This window comes from Dermacentor andersoni, chromosome 2, assembly GCF_023375885.2.
Source record: "Dermacentor andersoni chromosome 2, qqDerAnde1_hic_scaffold, whole genome shotgun sequence".
Lineage (NCBI taxonomy): Eukaryota > Metazoa > Arthropoda > Arachnida > Ixodida > Ixodidae > Dermacentor > Dermacentor andersoni.
In genome coordinates this window covers 13,954,514-13,969,632 of record NC_092815.1, presented here as the reverse complement: position 1 = coordinate 13,969,632, position 15,119 = coordinate 13,954,514, and the positions used below count along the sequence as shown (strand labels likewise).

The window sequence follows — 15,119 nt, the reverse complement described above, 5'->3', positions numbered from 1 at the left end:
AAGGGTATGTAACTGAATTAGTAACATTGGAGAAACTCTCCAACATAGCAAACCAATGTAGAAATGGAAGTAGCTGACAGAACAAGTGCCATTGTGATGCCCACTAGTGCATCGGATCTTAGGTGTTCTGCTTGTTATGGTGTCATTAAAATCATACTACATCTGCCTAAGCACAAGCAACGTTTTTCGATTTAGCTTCAAATGTCTTGATTGAAAGTGTTCCTTTTTCCATCTCATTTGCTTTGTCAATTGACTTGTGCTAGTGATGGTTTACTTAAGTTTAGAACCTGTATTTGTTTGCCTCTTGCAACTTGCAGCATGCAGCAAAGAGAGTTTTTTTATCTTCGGTTAACCTTGTGGTTCCTAACAGGTTCACAACAGGTTGGTTGAGCATCGCACGCATTTTGCGATGACGTGGGCTCATATCCCACCTGCACACCTGCAGTCAGTTGTTTTTTCATACGCTTTTACTTTAGTTTATTTATTATTTCTACATTTCAATTAAATAAACAAGTAATTCCTCCTGTGCTTTCTTTGTTGTCATCTGTTGGCTTTATAGGGTTGTGACTTACGATAACCGGGCCCCTCTATTCCCTGTATTCTTTTATTTTCATTAAGGCATGGTAATAAAGCTCAGTTGCTAGTTACTGCTTGTCCTGTCCATTTCTTCGTCTTATGTCCCATCTGAAGTCATGGTTCCTTTCCCCTTTAAACCCTTTATTCTTGTTCACAACGGGCCCTAACACTTAAGCTGACAAATTTAACATTGATACATTCTGATTGCATCACGCTCCTATTTTCTCCTGGCATTGTTTTGCTGTGCAGGCATGCGCCCATAGGTATGTGAACAAGGGTGATAGCTACCGGTGGGGCCGAGGTATCTGCTACACACTTAGCCAATTCCTAGACCTGCACCAGGCTTGGGAACCTTGTGAAAACCGGCCTGTTGACAAGGCACATGAGCAGTTTGGTTTTTGCCAGGCTGGAACCAGTGGTGTAATCTCAGAGGTGAGAACACTTTTCTTTTCCATAACAATGTCTGCTGTTATATTAACATGATCCATCAGACTCTGTGGCTTCTCTTCAAATGCAGCATAAGTATAAGATATTTTCCGTGCCCATTCTTGTGGCAACAGTTTTCTCCCAGTATCTGCTTTTTCCTTTCGTCATGCATTAGAGAGCCAATTAGAGAGCCATTAGAAGAATGGTTCCTGTAGCCAATAGGTAACCAAAGCTCATTTTTATTGGCTCCACAACCGATGTGCCAGTTTTGAAAAGTGAATAAAGAAGGTCAAGTCACTAACACGTAGCTCAAGTGATCACAGCCAAGTCACCTATCAACTACATGTAACAACCTACAAGGAATTGCATAAAGGCCTTGTAATGAGTCAATATATATCAGTAATATGATTAATGACACTTCAGTGTGACCAACCTGCTCCCCCTCTCTTCCACAGTTCTTATATGGACTACCCACTAAACAGAATCTGCAAAGTTGCTCTGATTGTGTTGTTGCAGGACTCGACCATTGTGTTAGGTGCCCCTGGTCCCTACACGTGGAAGGGAACCGTCTTCACCATAACAGTACAGCGAACACTGCGTGACTGGGCTTGGTCTGTCAGTCCCTTCCTCAACGAAGAGGCACCCGTCGAGAAATACAGCTACCTTGGTCAGTGCTTTCCCTCATTAGCTTAATGCAAGAAAGTTCATACTGATACTCGTCATTCTGAAGGCAGCAGGCTTGAATGTTAATGCCATGTTATGACACACTCTCACATTGTAGTTTCTTTTGGTTATGTGTGAGAGGTGCTCTGCTTTGATTTTTTTCCCATTCAAATTTAATTCTGGCATGATAGTGCAGTTAGCTTGCAGTCATTTGAACATCATTTTTCATAATCTTGTTTAGTGATCTCTAAAGAACTCCTCATACAGACCTGGCAAGCACCTACTGCATAATGGCTTGGCCAGTCAGTCGCACATTGATAAGCTGGTATGCATCTCAACTTATATATATATATATATATATATATATATATATATACATATATATATATATATATTCCTGCATATATATACATATATGCAGGAAGTAATAATATACTTGAACAGTCTAGCACTGCACTTGACCCTTTCCTCCAAGAGGGACCATGTTGTGAGAGAGAAGGAGTTGTTGCGGCACTTTGAGGATGTATAAAGTGTTCTTGAACAGGTGCAAGGTTACTGTCTTCTTCCTGTACTTATAATAAGGGAATGATCACTACATCATTCCGCAATGAAACATGAACCCTTGGAAAGAGTGCATGCTTCCCTTTTCACAGTTTCTAGTGGTTTGTTTGACACAGGTGTGATTCATTCACATATGCAATAGTTTCAGGCTAGAGTGTTAATGCCATGTTGTGACACAATCTCACATCGCAGTTGCTCGTGGTTATGCATGGCAGGTGTTCTGCTTTGATTTTTGTCCCATCCACATTTAATTCTGACAAGGCCGAAAGTTGGGCAAGTTGATTTACGTACATGGTGAAAAGCAGCACAAATTGAACATATACGGAAGAAACACACGAACGAGCACTCTTCCGTGCATTTCTTTTCTCTGTCTGTGTTAAATTTACACTGCTTTTCACCACGAAAATTTAATTCTGGTGTGATAGTGCAGTTAGCTTGCATTAATTCGGGCACAATTTTTCATAATCTTCCTTAATTCAAACTGTTATCAAAATTTTGGATCTATTGCCATGGTTTCGAAGCATATTAAAGACAGCTGACTGACTGAACTTTTGGTTAATTCCAACTTTTTCGATACCACGTCCAAGTAGTGCCAGTCATGCCACTTCAGTGGCCGTAATGGGCTGAAAAGGCATATATATGTATGTAGAGTTCTGTATTATCAACTGACTTGCGCTTGCATTGCCTTGAAGCCTTTTTGCATTATGTACCTGGTAGAAGCTTTATTGAAGCTCATGATGCCTGCTTTGACACACCTGTTTCGGAAGGTTTTGATAATCTTTCTAAGTCTTTGCCCTTTCTTTTTATTTTTAAGTATTTGTTTTTGTTGAAGGAGGTGCACAAAGATGCATCGCTGGCTTGTTTGCTCATATATTAAATTATCGTTTATAGTGTATACGGTGGACTCTCATTAAATGGAACCTCAAGTGACCAGGGAAATTGGTTCTGGTTATCAGGAGTTTCATTTACTGAGAGACAAAGCTGAACACAATTGCATGAATACAAAGCCAACCAATCATGAGGATGGTGTTCCGTTTAAGAGGCAGTTCCATTTAAGCAATTTCCGTTTATCGAGATTCCACTGTACTAGTTCTGTCCTGTATTGTATCTGACCTCCTTGATTATACACATTTGATTGAGACAGTTAATAATTCTTATTCTGTGAGCAAGAATTTGTGGTCTCGCAAAGCTAAAATTAATATGAATGGACTGTATCTGAAGTGTCCTGGGATTTCTCAAAGCTATGGCCATTGTAAAGCTTTTAGTTATTGTTTTCAAACATTGAGGAGGTACCTTGCTCTGTCGTGTAACCCTCTGAATGGACATCTGATTTCATGATTAGTGTCACTGTCACATATACTGGTTCTTGTTTTTATTGTGTTGGTAAATTTGATAAGGCCTGACATGTGTTGCCCTAAAAAAAACATTCAGTTAGACTGATTTCGTGCCATCATATCACCAGGCATCCAGCTTTTTTATGTGGGTATGTTTGTGCCTTTTATCTGTGAATGAGTTGATCCCAGTAGCTTGGCAAAATGATATGAGAGCACATCAGTCTAAATCAGCAGAAAAATAAATTGGGTTCAGGTGTCAAATTATCCCTCTGACAAATGATATAGCAGAAGTATAGATAATTGAAAGCAGTTCTGAACAAGTGGGTCATCTTTTGCAGGCATGTCAGTTACATCGGGCAAGTTTTTCAAGAACAGTATGCAATATGTGGCTGGTGCACCTCGGTCAAATGGAACAGGAAAGGTGGTGTTCTTCGGCAAGGAGAAGGGACTTTCAAACCTACGCACACTGCTTATTCTGGATGGAGAGCAATTTGCTTCATCCTTTGGCTACTCACTCACTTCACTGGATCTCAACAAAGATGGGTGCGTAAACATCAAGTTTTTTACACACAAGCTGTTTGGTTTCCTGTCTCCTCTCTTCTTTGTTTCTTTCTTTTTTAAATATGATTCACCCAAGCCTTTGGTCATCCATTTTATTTCTTCATAGGCAAGTGATTGTTTGCTAACTGATCATGCCTTCTTGACAAGAAACTAGCTCTCCTTGTCACACTGTACAAATTTACTGTTGAAAGAAATGCAGTGGCTTCAACATCTCTTTTGATGAAAGCCGTAGTACCGAATGAGTGAATAATTATTTATTAGAAGAAAGAGTAACAGAAAAGAGAGACATTGTCTCTTCTCAGTGTTTTCACTCATTCATGCTGTGTTCCTTATTTGCAGTTCTACTCGTTAGTTGAAGTTGAGATTGAACTTCATAACTTTACAGCTACATACGTCTTCTTTTGTTTACTTATGAACGAGAAGATGGAAAACGAGGGGCGCAATTCTTGCTAATCAGAACCATGTGAAGCCAACAAATGATGAGGTTAAGGAAAGCATAGGGGAACTTACCTGTAAATGTTAATTGAAGTATGGGAATGATAAGCTAAAGTGAAATGAAAGTGGAAGGAAAGACAACTTGCTACCGGTTGTTTAATTATGTATTTCCTGGAATGTGTTCTTTTCTTGCAGACTAATTGACCTTGTGGTGGGTGCTCCGTTCTATCACGGCAAAGGTGAAGGAGGTGCCATCTACATTTACCTCAACTCGAAAAAGGTACCAGAGCCTCTGAACTTTTTCACGTTTTGTGAGAAACTATCAATGAATTTGAGATGTTATTTTTCAAATGTCACCAAATCTTCACATTAAAATTTGGCACTTCTGTCTTATGTTGAAGTATTCCCACTTCTATCTTGCATCACATTAGGGCATATCCAGGGACACAAAGCCCATCAAGCTTATTGGGAAAGATGAGTCCAGATTTGGATTTGCTCTGTCATCAGCTGGGGACATCAATCGTGATGGATATCCAGGTAACTGACTGCAATAGTCATGCATGCAATTAGTGAACACTGAAGAGGCTGCCCTAAATATTAAAGCCAGATAGTTATGATGTGTAATGAGAATGTACCTTGCATATTTTTCAGTGTTCATCTTCCTGTATGACCTCCCTTAGTGGTCTTGTAGATTAACAAATGAAGTGATTAAATTTAAACTTTTGTACTATCATCTGACAACTGCTGATGTGACATATTCCTCTTGGTACACATTCGTTACATGTAATAAAGCTGCACAATTACATTTAAATATTCAACTTCACTTTCAGATCTTGCTGTTGGTGCACCATATGAAAGTGGGGGTGGTGCCATCTACATATACTTGGGGTCAGCAGATGGCATAGTCAAGGAACCTTCTCAGGTATGGACATTAGCCCACTTGAACCAGTGTATCTCACATTTGTGGCGAAGAGAAAATACTAGAAATGAAGAATTGGCATAATTGTGTTTTATGAATTAGGGCTGTCATAGCCATTCTCTGGAAGCTTACAAAGACAAATATGATTAACAGAGACCCCTTTTTCCTTTTCTCTAGCTGATGCAATATGAACCAAATGAACACATGTTCTATTTTAAGAAAGCAGTCCCCAAAGTCATATGTAGCCTTTTGACTTGGTAATGTTGCTTGATTCCTGAACGTGTCTCCTTATAACTTAGCATGCCTGATGGCTAAAATGGCTGATCCATGACCTGATATTTTATGCTCACTATTACCACTTGCTGATTAGCAGGCTGTTAACACTGTTGCCAAACAGACCTTCTACCAGTACAAGCTGGGCTAGGTTGTCAAGCACGCCATATGTTTGTTCCACACTTTAGGTCCTGAATTATTTTTAATCAGGCCTTCTTTACTAAGCCAACTGGCTCACAATCCCTGTTCAAGTTCAGAAATACTTTTATTGCAATATTCTCAGTCATCTGGGTATTTCTTGCAACACCTTGCAAATTGTACTTAGTATACTTGTATTTGTTCAGGTTATACGTCCACAGGACCTTCCGAATGAAATAAAGGAAAGGGTTAGCACTCTGGGCTATTCCCTGTATGGAGGCATGGACTTGGATTCCAATGGCTATCCTGACCTTCTTTCTGGCAATTATGAGACAGATAGCATAGTCCTGTTCAGGTGAGTTTGGGAGCAAATGCTGTGTCCTTAATCAAGTTTTGTATTGACGAAAGGAAAATGCACATTATTCAGTGGCATGAACATATAGCAGACTTCTTTTAACATAGCTTTTCTAAGCAGAATTCCCATGACAAGTACAAGCACTGTTGTTTAGTTTCCCACAGATTCAGTGCAAAAGTAGTTTACGACTCTCTTGCAGTACCATTTGATATACTTTATAAATGCATAGCACACATTGCAACTGCTTGCACATATGTTGTTGTGAGGCACAGACCAGCTGACTACGAACCGAATCCCTTTCCTGGTCCCTGGATCAGTCTAAACAAAGAAGGTTGACCTAACGAAGCAACAGCAATGCGCGTGATCCTTGAATAGATGGTGACAACTGAATGCATCTCGAGTTAATTGTGCAGGCACCGAGTCGATGAGTAAACTGACCTTCACACCCCAGGAGATGCCGATAACTACCGTCATCCAAGGAGTGAAAAAGGCAGCGAAATCTTGACCACCGAATAGCTGTCAAGTCTCAAGATTGATTTGGCGGCGCTTTGAGAACGTGTGTGAGGAGTGGTAGCGTGGGCGTGAAGGCGAGGGGGGGAGGGGGTAGGCCGCTTCATTTCTTGGGGGTGCACCCCCACTCCTTTTGGGCACATATGTGCCTGATTGTTGCACATATTATCACAGCTGCTGAGCGTAAGCTGGTGATAAAACTTCTTGTTTGTACGACGTGGCATGTCTAACGCATACCTTCGTTTGCTTGCACAAATGTTCCCGGGAACCTGGCACTTTTCCTGATGCCATCCCTGCCCACTTTTTCTCTACAGCATACAAAGGCAGATTCTTTTTTTCTACACACCTTCACCTTCTCCCCTCAATTGCGTATGCCAACTTCTTATCCATTATGCTGCCTCAATACCATCTGCTGTGCCTACGCTTTCATTTGTGCAAGCCGTTGGGGAAAAAAATGCACACACCTACCGACTCTTTTGACTTGCGCAGAGCAATCCCCACGAGCAGGCAACATGAATTCTTTAGCAAGAATTTTAGTGGTGCTGTAGATACTAGTGTTATCCTTAAGTACTAAGTGGCTGAATGTATTGTGTTGTTTCTCTTAAAGGGAGAGATCACAGGTAGGAGAGGAACACAAGGAATACAAAAGCACAATTACGTTAGTCTGCACCAATAGGTGATCCTTGAAGTTGACAGCAGCAATGGTCCATTGCATAGGCGGAGGTGTTTGCATGTGACACATAGGGACGCACATGCTAAAAAGCTTAGCAATGTCTAGCTTTAGATTTATGAAGTTGAAGTTTTAGATGTTGTTCATGTGAATAACTGTTCCCTTATTTTTGCATGCAGGGCTCGTCCAATCATTGACATTAGCACCAGAGTCAAGGGAAAGCTGCAGAACATAGACCCTGCTGTGCAAGGCTGCCCAGATGACCTCGACAGCCGTTATGTGTGGTTAGTACTCATTACTTTAGCAAATCCTGGATTCTTCTCAGGTTATTGTGCTAACTTCATTTAACAAGACCTCTGCAAATAAGGAAGCAGCTGTGCAAGCATAAAATCTATGCAACAAGACATGCAGTGTTAAATTTGTGCAAAATAGGAAATCGCATTAACCTTGGAAAATGGCCATCATAAGTTTTTATTTATTAGTGGTATGCAAATGTTCTAAATTTCGAATACAAATGAAATAGTCTTTGTTATTCAATTTGTATTCAATTTGAACCCGCCGTGGTTGCTTAGTGGCTGTGGTGTTGGGCTGCTAAGCATGAGGTCGCGGGATCACATCCCTGCCGCGGCAGCCGCATTTCGGTGGGGACGAAATTCGAGAACATCCGATTACTTAGATTTAGGTGCACGTTAAAGAACCCCAGGTGGTCCAAATTTCAGGAGTACTATGGTGTGCCTCAGAGTCAGAAAGTGGTTTTGGCACGTAAAACCACATAATTTAATTTTACTTTTTTCGTCTTCAATTTGAGAATGCACTACTTGAATTTGTCGAATATTCGTTTCTTTTAAATGTGCAAGGGACAGCAAGGCTTATTGGAGGCTAAAGAGAGAGAAAATGATGGAAGTGTGGACCATTGTGAATGATGTCGCAAAGCTGCACTTGCTGTGCAGAAGCACCTGTTCCCGAGTGAATGCAAGGGTCAGATAACTATTGCTCAATAATTTTCAGTCATCCACTATCAGTGCCTTACTATTTGACAGCCTGTATGCGAATTTGTCACTAATTAGACAGATTAATATATTATTTGACCATGTCCACAATGTTTCCATCCCTTTAAAACAGTGTGCAATGGTGTAATATCTTCCTTTTTAAAACTTGCACCAAAATCTAAGCACACGGGGTGAAATGCAAAAACGCCCTTGTACTTAGATATAGGTGCACGTTGAAGAACCCCAGGTGGTCGAAATTTCCAGAGTCCCCCACTACGGCGTGCCTCATAATCAGAAAGTGGTTGTGGCATGTAAAACCCCATTATTTAATTTTAAATTTTCCTTCTTAAAACTGACTGAACACACTACACATACACCTGGTGACACGCTGTTTGCTTTTTTCATTACTGTCATTGTCATGGTACACAAGATGATTGAAAGAAGTTGTTTCTCATTTACAACCTGCTCAATTAACCTGACAATAATTTGCTAATGGCGTTACATGCATTTATATATACCTGTAAACAATCCATGTAAATAATGTCAATACACTTGTTTTTTACCAGTCGGACTCCACACCAACTTGATTATGTCACTTGGTTTCGAGATAAAATATGCTATGTTTAATTTGATATTTAGAGGTCATTTTTCTCTAGTATTCATATTTGATTTGATTCAGAAAATACACTATTCGAACACCCTTAGATTTTGTGGTACAGACAGCATTCTGAGAACATGCTGTCAATGCATCTTTTTTGGCGAAGCAAAAATGGCTATCTGTAGTTTCTTCTTCTTGCTTCTTCTTTTTGGCCCTTCTTGATTAATTTGAAATAATCTTTAAAAGACATTTTTAAGATCTGAATGCACCAAACAAAGCTGATTCATATCAAGTTTCACTCCGCTTTACGCAATTCCTCTCGTATTTCACTTTGGGAGAGGCAGTGGAGGTATGGGCCAATATGTCTGGCGTCTTTTTGGCTCAGCACACCATGCAATAATGGATTAAATGGAGGAATGGTGCACTTGGAAGACTATGCTGAAACGTCTTGTTATAATGCTGCAAGAGTTGGCCTAATGGCAGCTCTTGTAGCATTATAAACAATATAATGGCAGCTTCACTGGTGCATAATATTTGCTTTTCCGCATCTTTTCTTTAGCTTCTCCTTTGAAGCCTGCTTTCAGTTTCTACACAGCACCATGCCTAAGCTGCGCAATGGCACCGAGGCAGCACTGCTGCTCAACTACCGCATTGAGGCTGAGACATTCACAGGCAAGAAGTACTATCGCGTCCGCTTTAATGCATCTGCCAACTCGGAACATCCCAACATTGTCGAGCGGGAGCTGGAGGTTCCATGGTATGCTGCAGGCAGGGAACATTGTTCCAAGGAGCTGGTCTACCTCAAGGTTTGTCATTCTTAAACAAGCACAAACACATATTCTTGTTCAGAGAAATGCATAGATTAGGCAATGAGTGTGATTGGATGGTTGAAACACTGGAGGTTGAATCTTTGCATGACCTCAGCTTATGCTTTGCCCATGACTTTGCACCTGTGTATTATACAGAAACCGAAAATCAGGCATTGTAGTACACAATAAACACTGAAACAAGGAATAACATGTGAACACTTTGACAATGTAAGCCGTTCTTGTTATTAAAGGTTTACACACCTGAAGCACTAAATTTGATCTCTGCCAATCAGGATAGCAGAAACAAAGTTTTCAGTGATGAAGCTTTAAGTGTGTGTAAGTTCTACTTCATGTGCAGTAGTGCTTTTATTGCATTACTAACTACAGAAATGAAAGAAGGAGATACTAATTGGGTTGACATATAGAGATTGAAAAGATCTGATCTGAACACTGTAATGCTAAATTTTAAATATGTACATTGCACAAAACCATACACTTACACTTTCAGCAGCTTCTGGCAAGTGCTTTTTTTTAGGTGTTCACCATTCTTCTTGTGTGACTTGTGTTTCTATCTTTTTCGTGTTAATAATAAGCTAACAGTACTGATGCACTCAGCTGTTATTGCACAGACACTGTGGACAATGCAACATTGTGTCTATATTTATGATGCACTTAAAACAATGGGAAGAGCCAAAAGTCAAACTAAGGAAGAAAGGCCAGGATGCAGGGCTAAATAATAACGATGTGGTTTATTAAGGTGAAAGCTTTAGATGGCTCATGGGATAAAAAATTCTATGTCCGGCATTAGGGCACCAAAATTCTTAGGGATTTGAACCCTCGACCTTTGGTGGGAGTCGAACCCATTACTTGTGGTGTTAATTAAGATTAATTTAATTTAAGACTCACAACCTTTGGTGGGAGTTGAACCGGCTGGTTCTACTGAAATGTTTTAGCTGGTACATCTCATGTGCTTGTCATTTACAGTAGCAGTTGATCACAACATGATGATAAAAGAATCCAAGTATTTTGTCTTTTTAACACTTGATGAAGAGATTGCTGTGAAGGGATGTGGATTGGCATGCTGCTTTTGATTATAGTATCTTAAGTTATTACACATTTTTATACGCTGCTACTGAAAACAATGTTTATGGAACAGTATCTTCTTGAATAATACACTGACAAGATGACCCCATTTTTTTCTGTACGTGTGCTCGGCATGTACCAACATTGAGTATACTAACTTGCATTAAACTAGTGACCACAGGCTGGTCTAGCCACACATGTTTCTTCAGTGAAGTATGATATGTAACATATAATGCAAATTCATTTTTCAGGACAAATCTGACATTCAGAGTGCAATAAAGATGAAGCTGAGCTACTCACTGGTTCAGAGGGTGCCCCGTCTCCCAATTCCCGGAGCCTCCCTACCAGACATTGATCGCTTCCCAATACTGAACCAGAAGGAGGCTTCTAGGGTCTTTGAGGTGAGAATGTCTTGTGCAAATAAGAGCCTTGTATGTTCAACCGCTGTTTGCATCCCAATAATGTTCAAGTTTGTTAGCAAAATCATATACAATTTTCAGTTTGCTTATTCATTGTTCAAACAAGTGGTCAGAGCAGACCTTTTCACTGTGCAAGTCCTCTTCATTCTCAGTTGAAGATCTACGATGCTGCATGGAATGGCTAAACCAAGCCTTCTCATTATAACTTGTGAGCCTCATAACCATCGCTTGATGGCCGTGTTTCACACCAGTGCACAATTTCTGAGGAGCAAGAAGGACACTTAAGTGATTTTAAGTGCAAGGGCTATAAAGAAATTGTATACATTGAAACCAGGCACTCTTCCCTTCTCATATAGTGGTTTTTTGTCATCACACTGTGCATGTACTCAAATGCTTCCAAATTATCACCATAAAGCATCACTTTCCTTTAATTTTGTGCAACCTATTTTGACAGTTTGAAAATATAATGTTTGTTCAACTTCGAATGTCATGGTGAAATCTCTTAGTACACCATCAGAATAAAATTTTCTACATAGTAACTTTCTGAGGTGTTTAGTCTGTTATTGGCCCCTATAAGAGTAGTGTCAAAGAAAGAAAAAAATATGAGGAGCATTTCAAATGCACCGATCATCTGAGAAAAATTTCATCATAAGTTACCGTTGTTACGCAAAAATATCTCAAGCATGACTATAGGTCGACCCCTATATCTTACACTCGCCGAGAAACAAATAAAATATCTTTTGTATATAAGTTGACCCATATCGTTTTAGAAAACCGAAAAACTTTAAACATGACACACTTTTAATTACAATAAGCTTGGCTACTAAATTTCGCTAGTCAATGCCACAAACTTCATCATCGTCGGAACTGCCAGAGAAGTACTCGCATGTCCTTGACACCCTAAACAACGTCTTCCTCCGAGGTGCTGTCGTGTGTGTTGGATATGCAGCATTTCAACACTCCAACCTGGATTTAGTCTGGACTGGCACGGTGGGCACAACAGAGGAACTCCGTTAGCTCGGTACTTTTGTTAGTCTTGTGCACATATATAAGTCTAGAATCATTGTTGGAATATAGGTCAATAGCTCTTTTTGGGTAACGTTCCTAAAAAAAAAAACTATATTTGAATAAATACGGTACTTGTAATGTTATTTTATATGTTATTACCTTCACCAGAACAAGCTATTATTTTTATAATTATATGTAGGCCATTTCATGGTGTGACTTAACTGCACTGTTCTTGAGTGCTTATGTCATGCTGTATTTCTTAAACCTGGGAAGTGATTAAAATTTTTTATCCTGTTTGGTTCACACTTATGAAAGCCAGTGCATGACATAAGAGTGTTGATAAAACTGACACATTTTGGTAAGTAATGCGTTATGCCTACATGGGGTCAAAGTGTCTCCGAGTGATATTCTTCGGATCGCTGTGGTATGTATTTGATAACCAAAAGGATGGAAAATTGGCTGAGTTGGAACAGGTTCATGGTTTACAGCATGAAAAAATGAAGACGAGCAGAAGAATGGATGACATGAGTGCGGTCTTGCAACTGAAAGTTTATTGGAAACTGGAGACAAATATACAACAAAACAAACAAGAAAGAAGTGAAGTGACAAATTCACCTGTAACAAGCACGAGGTAGTGTGATATATTATCTAAAAAAATGAACTCTTGATTAGTTAAAGTGACAGATGGCTGGCTGACACACGACTGCACATTTTTACCAATCTGGAAAGCTTTGGTGATTTCACGGATGCACTGGTCACTGTAGTCTGATTTCTCTTGGGTGCACATTAGCATTAAAGTGATGATCTCATCACAGAAAATGTGTTATACACTGTAATCTCATTTGGGCACTCATAATGGCTTGTACAATCTCAAAATGGTTATTTTTGTTCGCCTTTCGTGCTCTAGGCTCGCTTCCTCAAGAACTGTGGAAGCAACGACATTTGTGAAAGTGACCTCCACGTTCAAGCTAAACTGCTTCTGCCCACGTAAGTACATGAGCAAAACTGAATGACCTGCATGCTATTCGCACCATTTGCCACTTCATCTGCTCTTGTCCAGTCATTGTCTCAGACACACAAAAACTCGTGGGCCTATGTTGTGGGACAGGCTTTGGCCACCTCATTTTGTTTCCACCACACATTTGTCCCAGAAACACTGCAGTGATAGGGCATGTGCAAGGAGGTATTTGCTTTAAGATTATTGTATTGAGTTCTTTAAATTGGGTGAAAACTTAGAATATTAATTTTTGATGGCCAGTGCACATACTGAGGCCTGGGAAGCTCTGTTGAACTAAGTTATCCGGGACAATTATGCATATATTAGTACATTCAAACTGTTTATTTTTTTAGCTGTTGCACAGATATTTTAACTTCACATAAGCTTATGGGAGCAGTAAAGGAAGAATTCAGGTCATTGGAAACACACAGCTGCCACTTTGAATTTTTTTCAGGGAGGAAGGTGTTCCTGTGCTGTTCCTTGGTGAAGAACATGTCAACATGTCAGTAGAAGTGCACAACCGGGGGGAACCAGCCTATGATGCTGCTCTGTACATCTACCACTCACCTGCATTAAGCTATGTTGGCCGCAAGGTTGTGTCCACAGTGAGTTAAGAAATATTCAACTTGACAGGTTATTCGTCAGGACTAGTATACTACGTAAGATGGCTTTGACAGGTCTGGATACGTACCATTGTTCTTGAACTTTTATTTTACATTTAAAAAGCCCTAGTGAAGCGTAACTATATAGGGTGTCTCAGCTAACATTAGCCACGCTGTTAAACAAAAAAAAAGGATGAAAAAGACATGGTGCCAAAATACGGTCTTAAGGCCTACGGTGTTTAGTCATCAGAGCTCTGACAACCAAACACTGTAAGCTTTATAATTGTATCTTGCACCATATTTCTTAAATGTTTTTTTTTTTTTTGTTGATGTTGTACAGCTTGGCTAACATTAGCAGGGAAACACTGTATACGTACTTGAAATCCAGTTTACTGTAGTAGGACTACTACATCATTATGTAATGGTGCTCTTACATAGAACATACCTTGTAGATGTAGCATATATCTGATGAAGGGTAGAGGCATCATTTTTGAAGACAGGTGCATTATGAAGTATCCAGATGCAGTGCATATTATTAATACAGTAATCTTGTATGTGGGGGCGTACACAACAACTTGAAGCTGTAAGTGGTAAAGTAGGCCTCTGCTAAATCTACAACTGGTGCTTTTCTTGAAGGAGTCAGTATAAGTGATAACATTTTAATTTTTACTTTTTAAAAGTACTTCTATAGTAAGATTTTTCACTACTGCTTTTTTTTACAGAATATGTCTATGCACTTTTATCATCTGTGTATGCTTTTATTGTGAATTTCTTTGCATCAACTCTTATGTTAAGTATACTACTAAATTGAACAAAGTCCATTTTGTCTATTCCTCCATGACCGTTATGCATACCAAACTTTTCTACAAACAAGGATTTTTGCTCCATGGTATGCATCCTTAAATAAGCAAAATATTAGCAAGATTGTTAAGGTAGCACTTGCTGCACGATGATTCCATTAAGTAATCAGTCATTCTACCAGATTTTGTGCATTTTAATAATATAGAAGCAATTGACACTAATTGAAGGTACCTCTTGCTTAATATATTCTGCAACTATTTTAACTCATGCACATTTTAGGGCGTCGATGTGGTTACCGCATGATAATTTCATTATCTGTGTGTGAGTCTTAGGGTCTCACAAGAGTACCAATCACCATGGGTTCGAGCTTAGCGAGCCACAGGGCCACCTCA

At 39.6% G+C, this 15,119-nt stretch overlaps 1 protein-coding gene across 2 annotated transcripts in view; it reads left to right on the top strand.

The window, feature by feature from the left end:
- LOC126542964 (integrin alpha-PS1-like) overlaps positions 1–15,119 on the top strand; it is a 141,422-nt gene that overhangs the window by 96,611 nt on the left and 29,692 nt on the right. For both annotated transcript variants that reach the window (XM_050190091.3, XM_055077514.2), the window contains exons 4-15: positions 826–1,008; positions 1,519–1,669; positions 3,899–4,103; positions 4,752–4,836; positions 4,988–5,093; positions 5,387–5,478; positions 6,093–6,241; positions 7,601–7,705; positions 9,568–9,814; positions 11,152–11,301; positions 13,235–13,314; positions 13,779–13,929. In XM_050190091.3, coding sequence (XP_050046048.1) covers positions 826–1,008; positions 1,519–1,669; positions 3,899–4,103; positions 4,752–4,836; positions 4,988–5,093; positions 5,387–5,478; positions 6,093–6,241; positions 7,601–7,705; positions 9,568–9,814; positions 11,152–11,301; positions 13,235–13,314; positions 13,779–13,929 — 1,704 coding nt within the window. The remainder of the gene's footprint in view (positions 1–825; positions 1,009–1,518; positions 1,670–3,898; positions 4,104–4,751; positions 4,837–4,987; positions 5,094–5,386; positions 5,479–6,092; positions 6,242–7,600; positions 7,706–9,567; positions 9,815–11,151; positions 11,302–13,234; positions 13,315–13,778; positions 13,930–15,119) is intronic.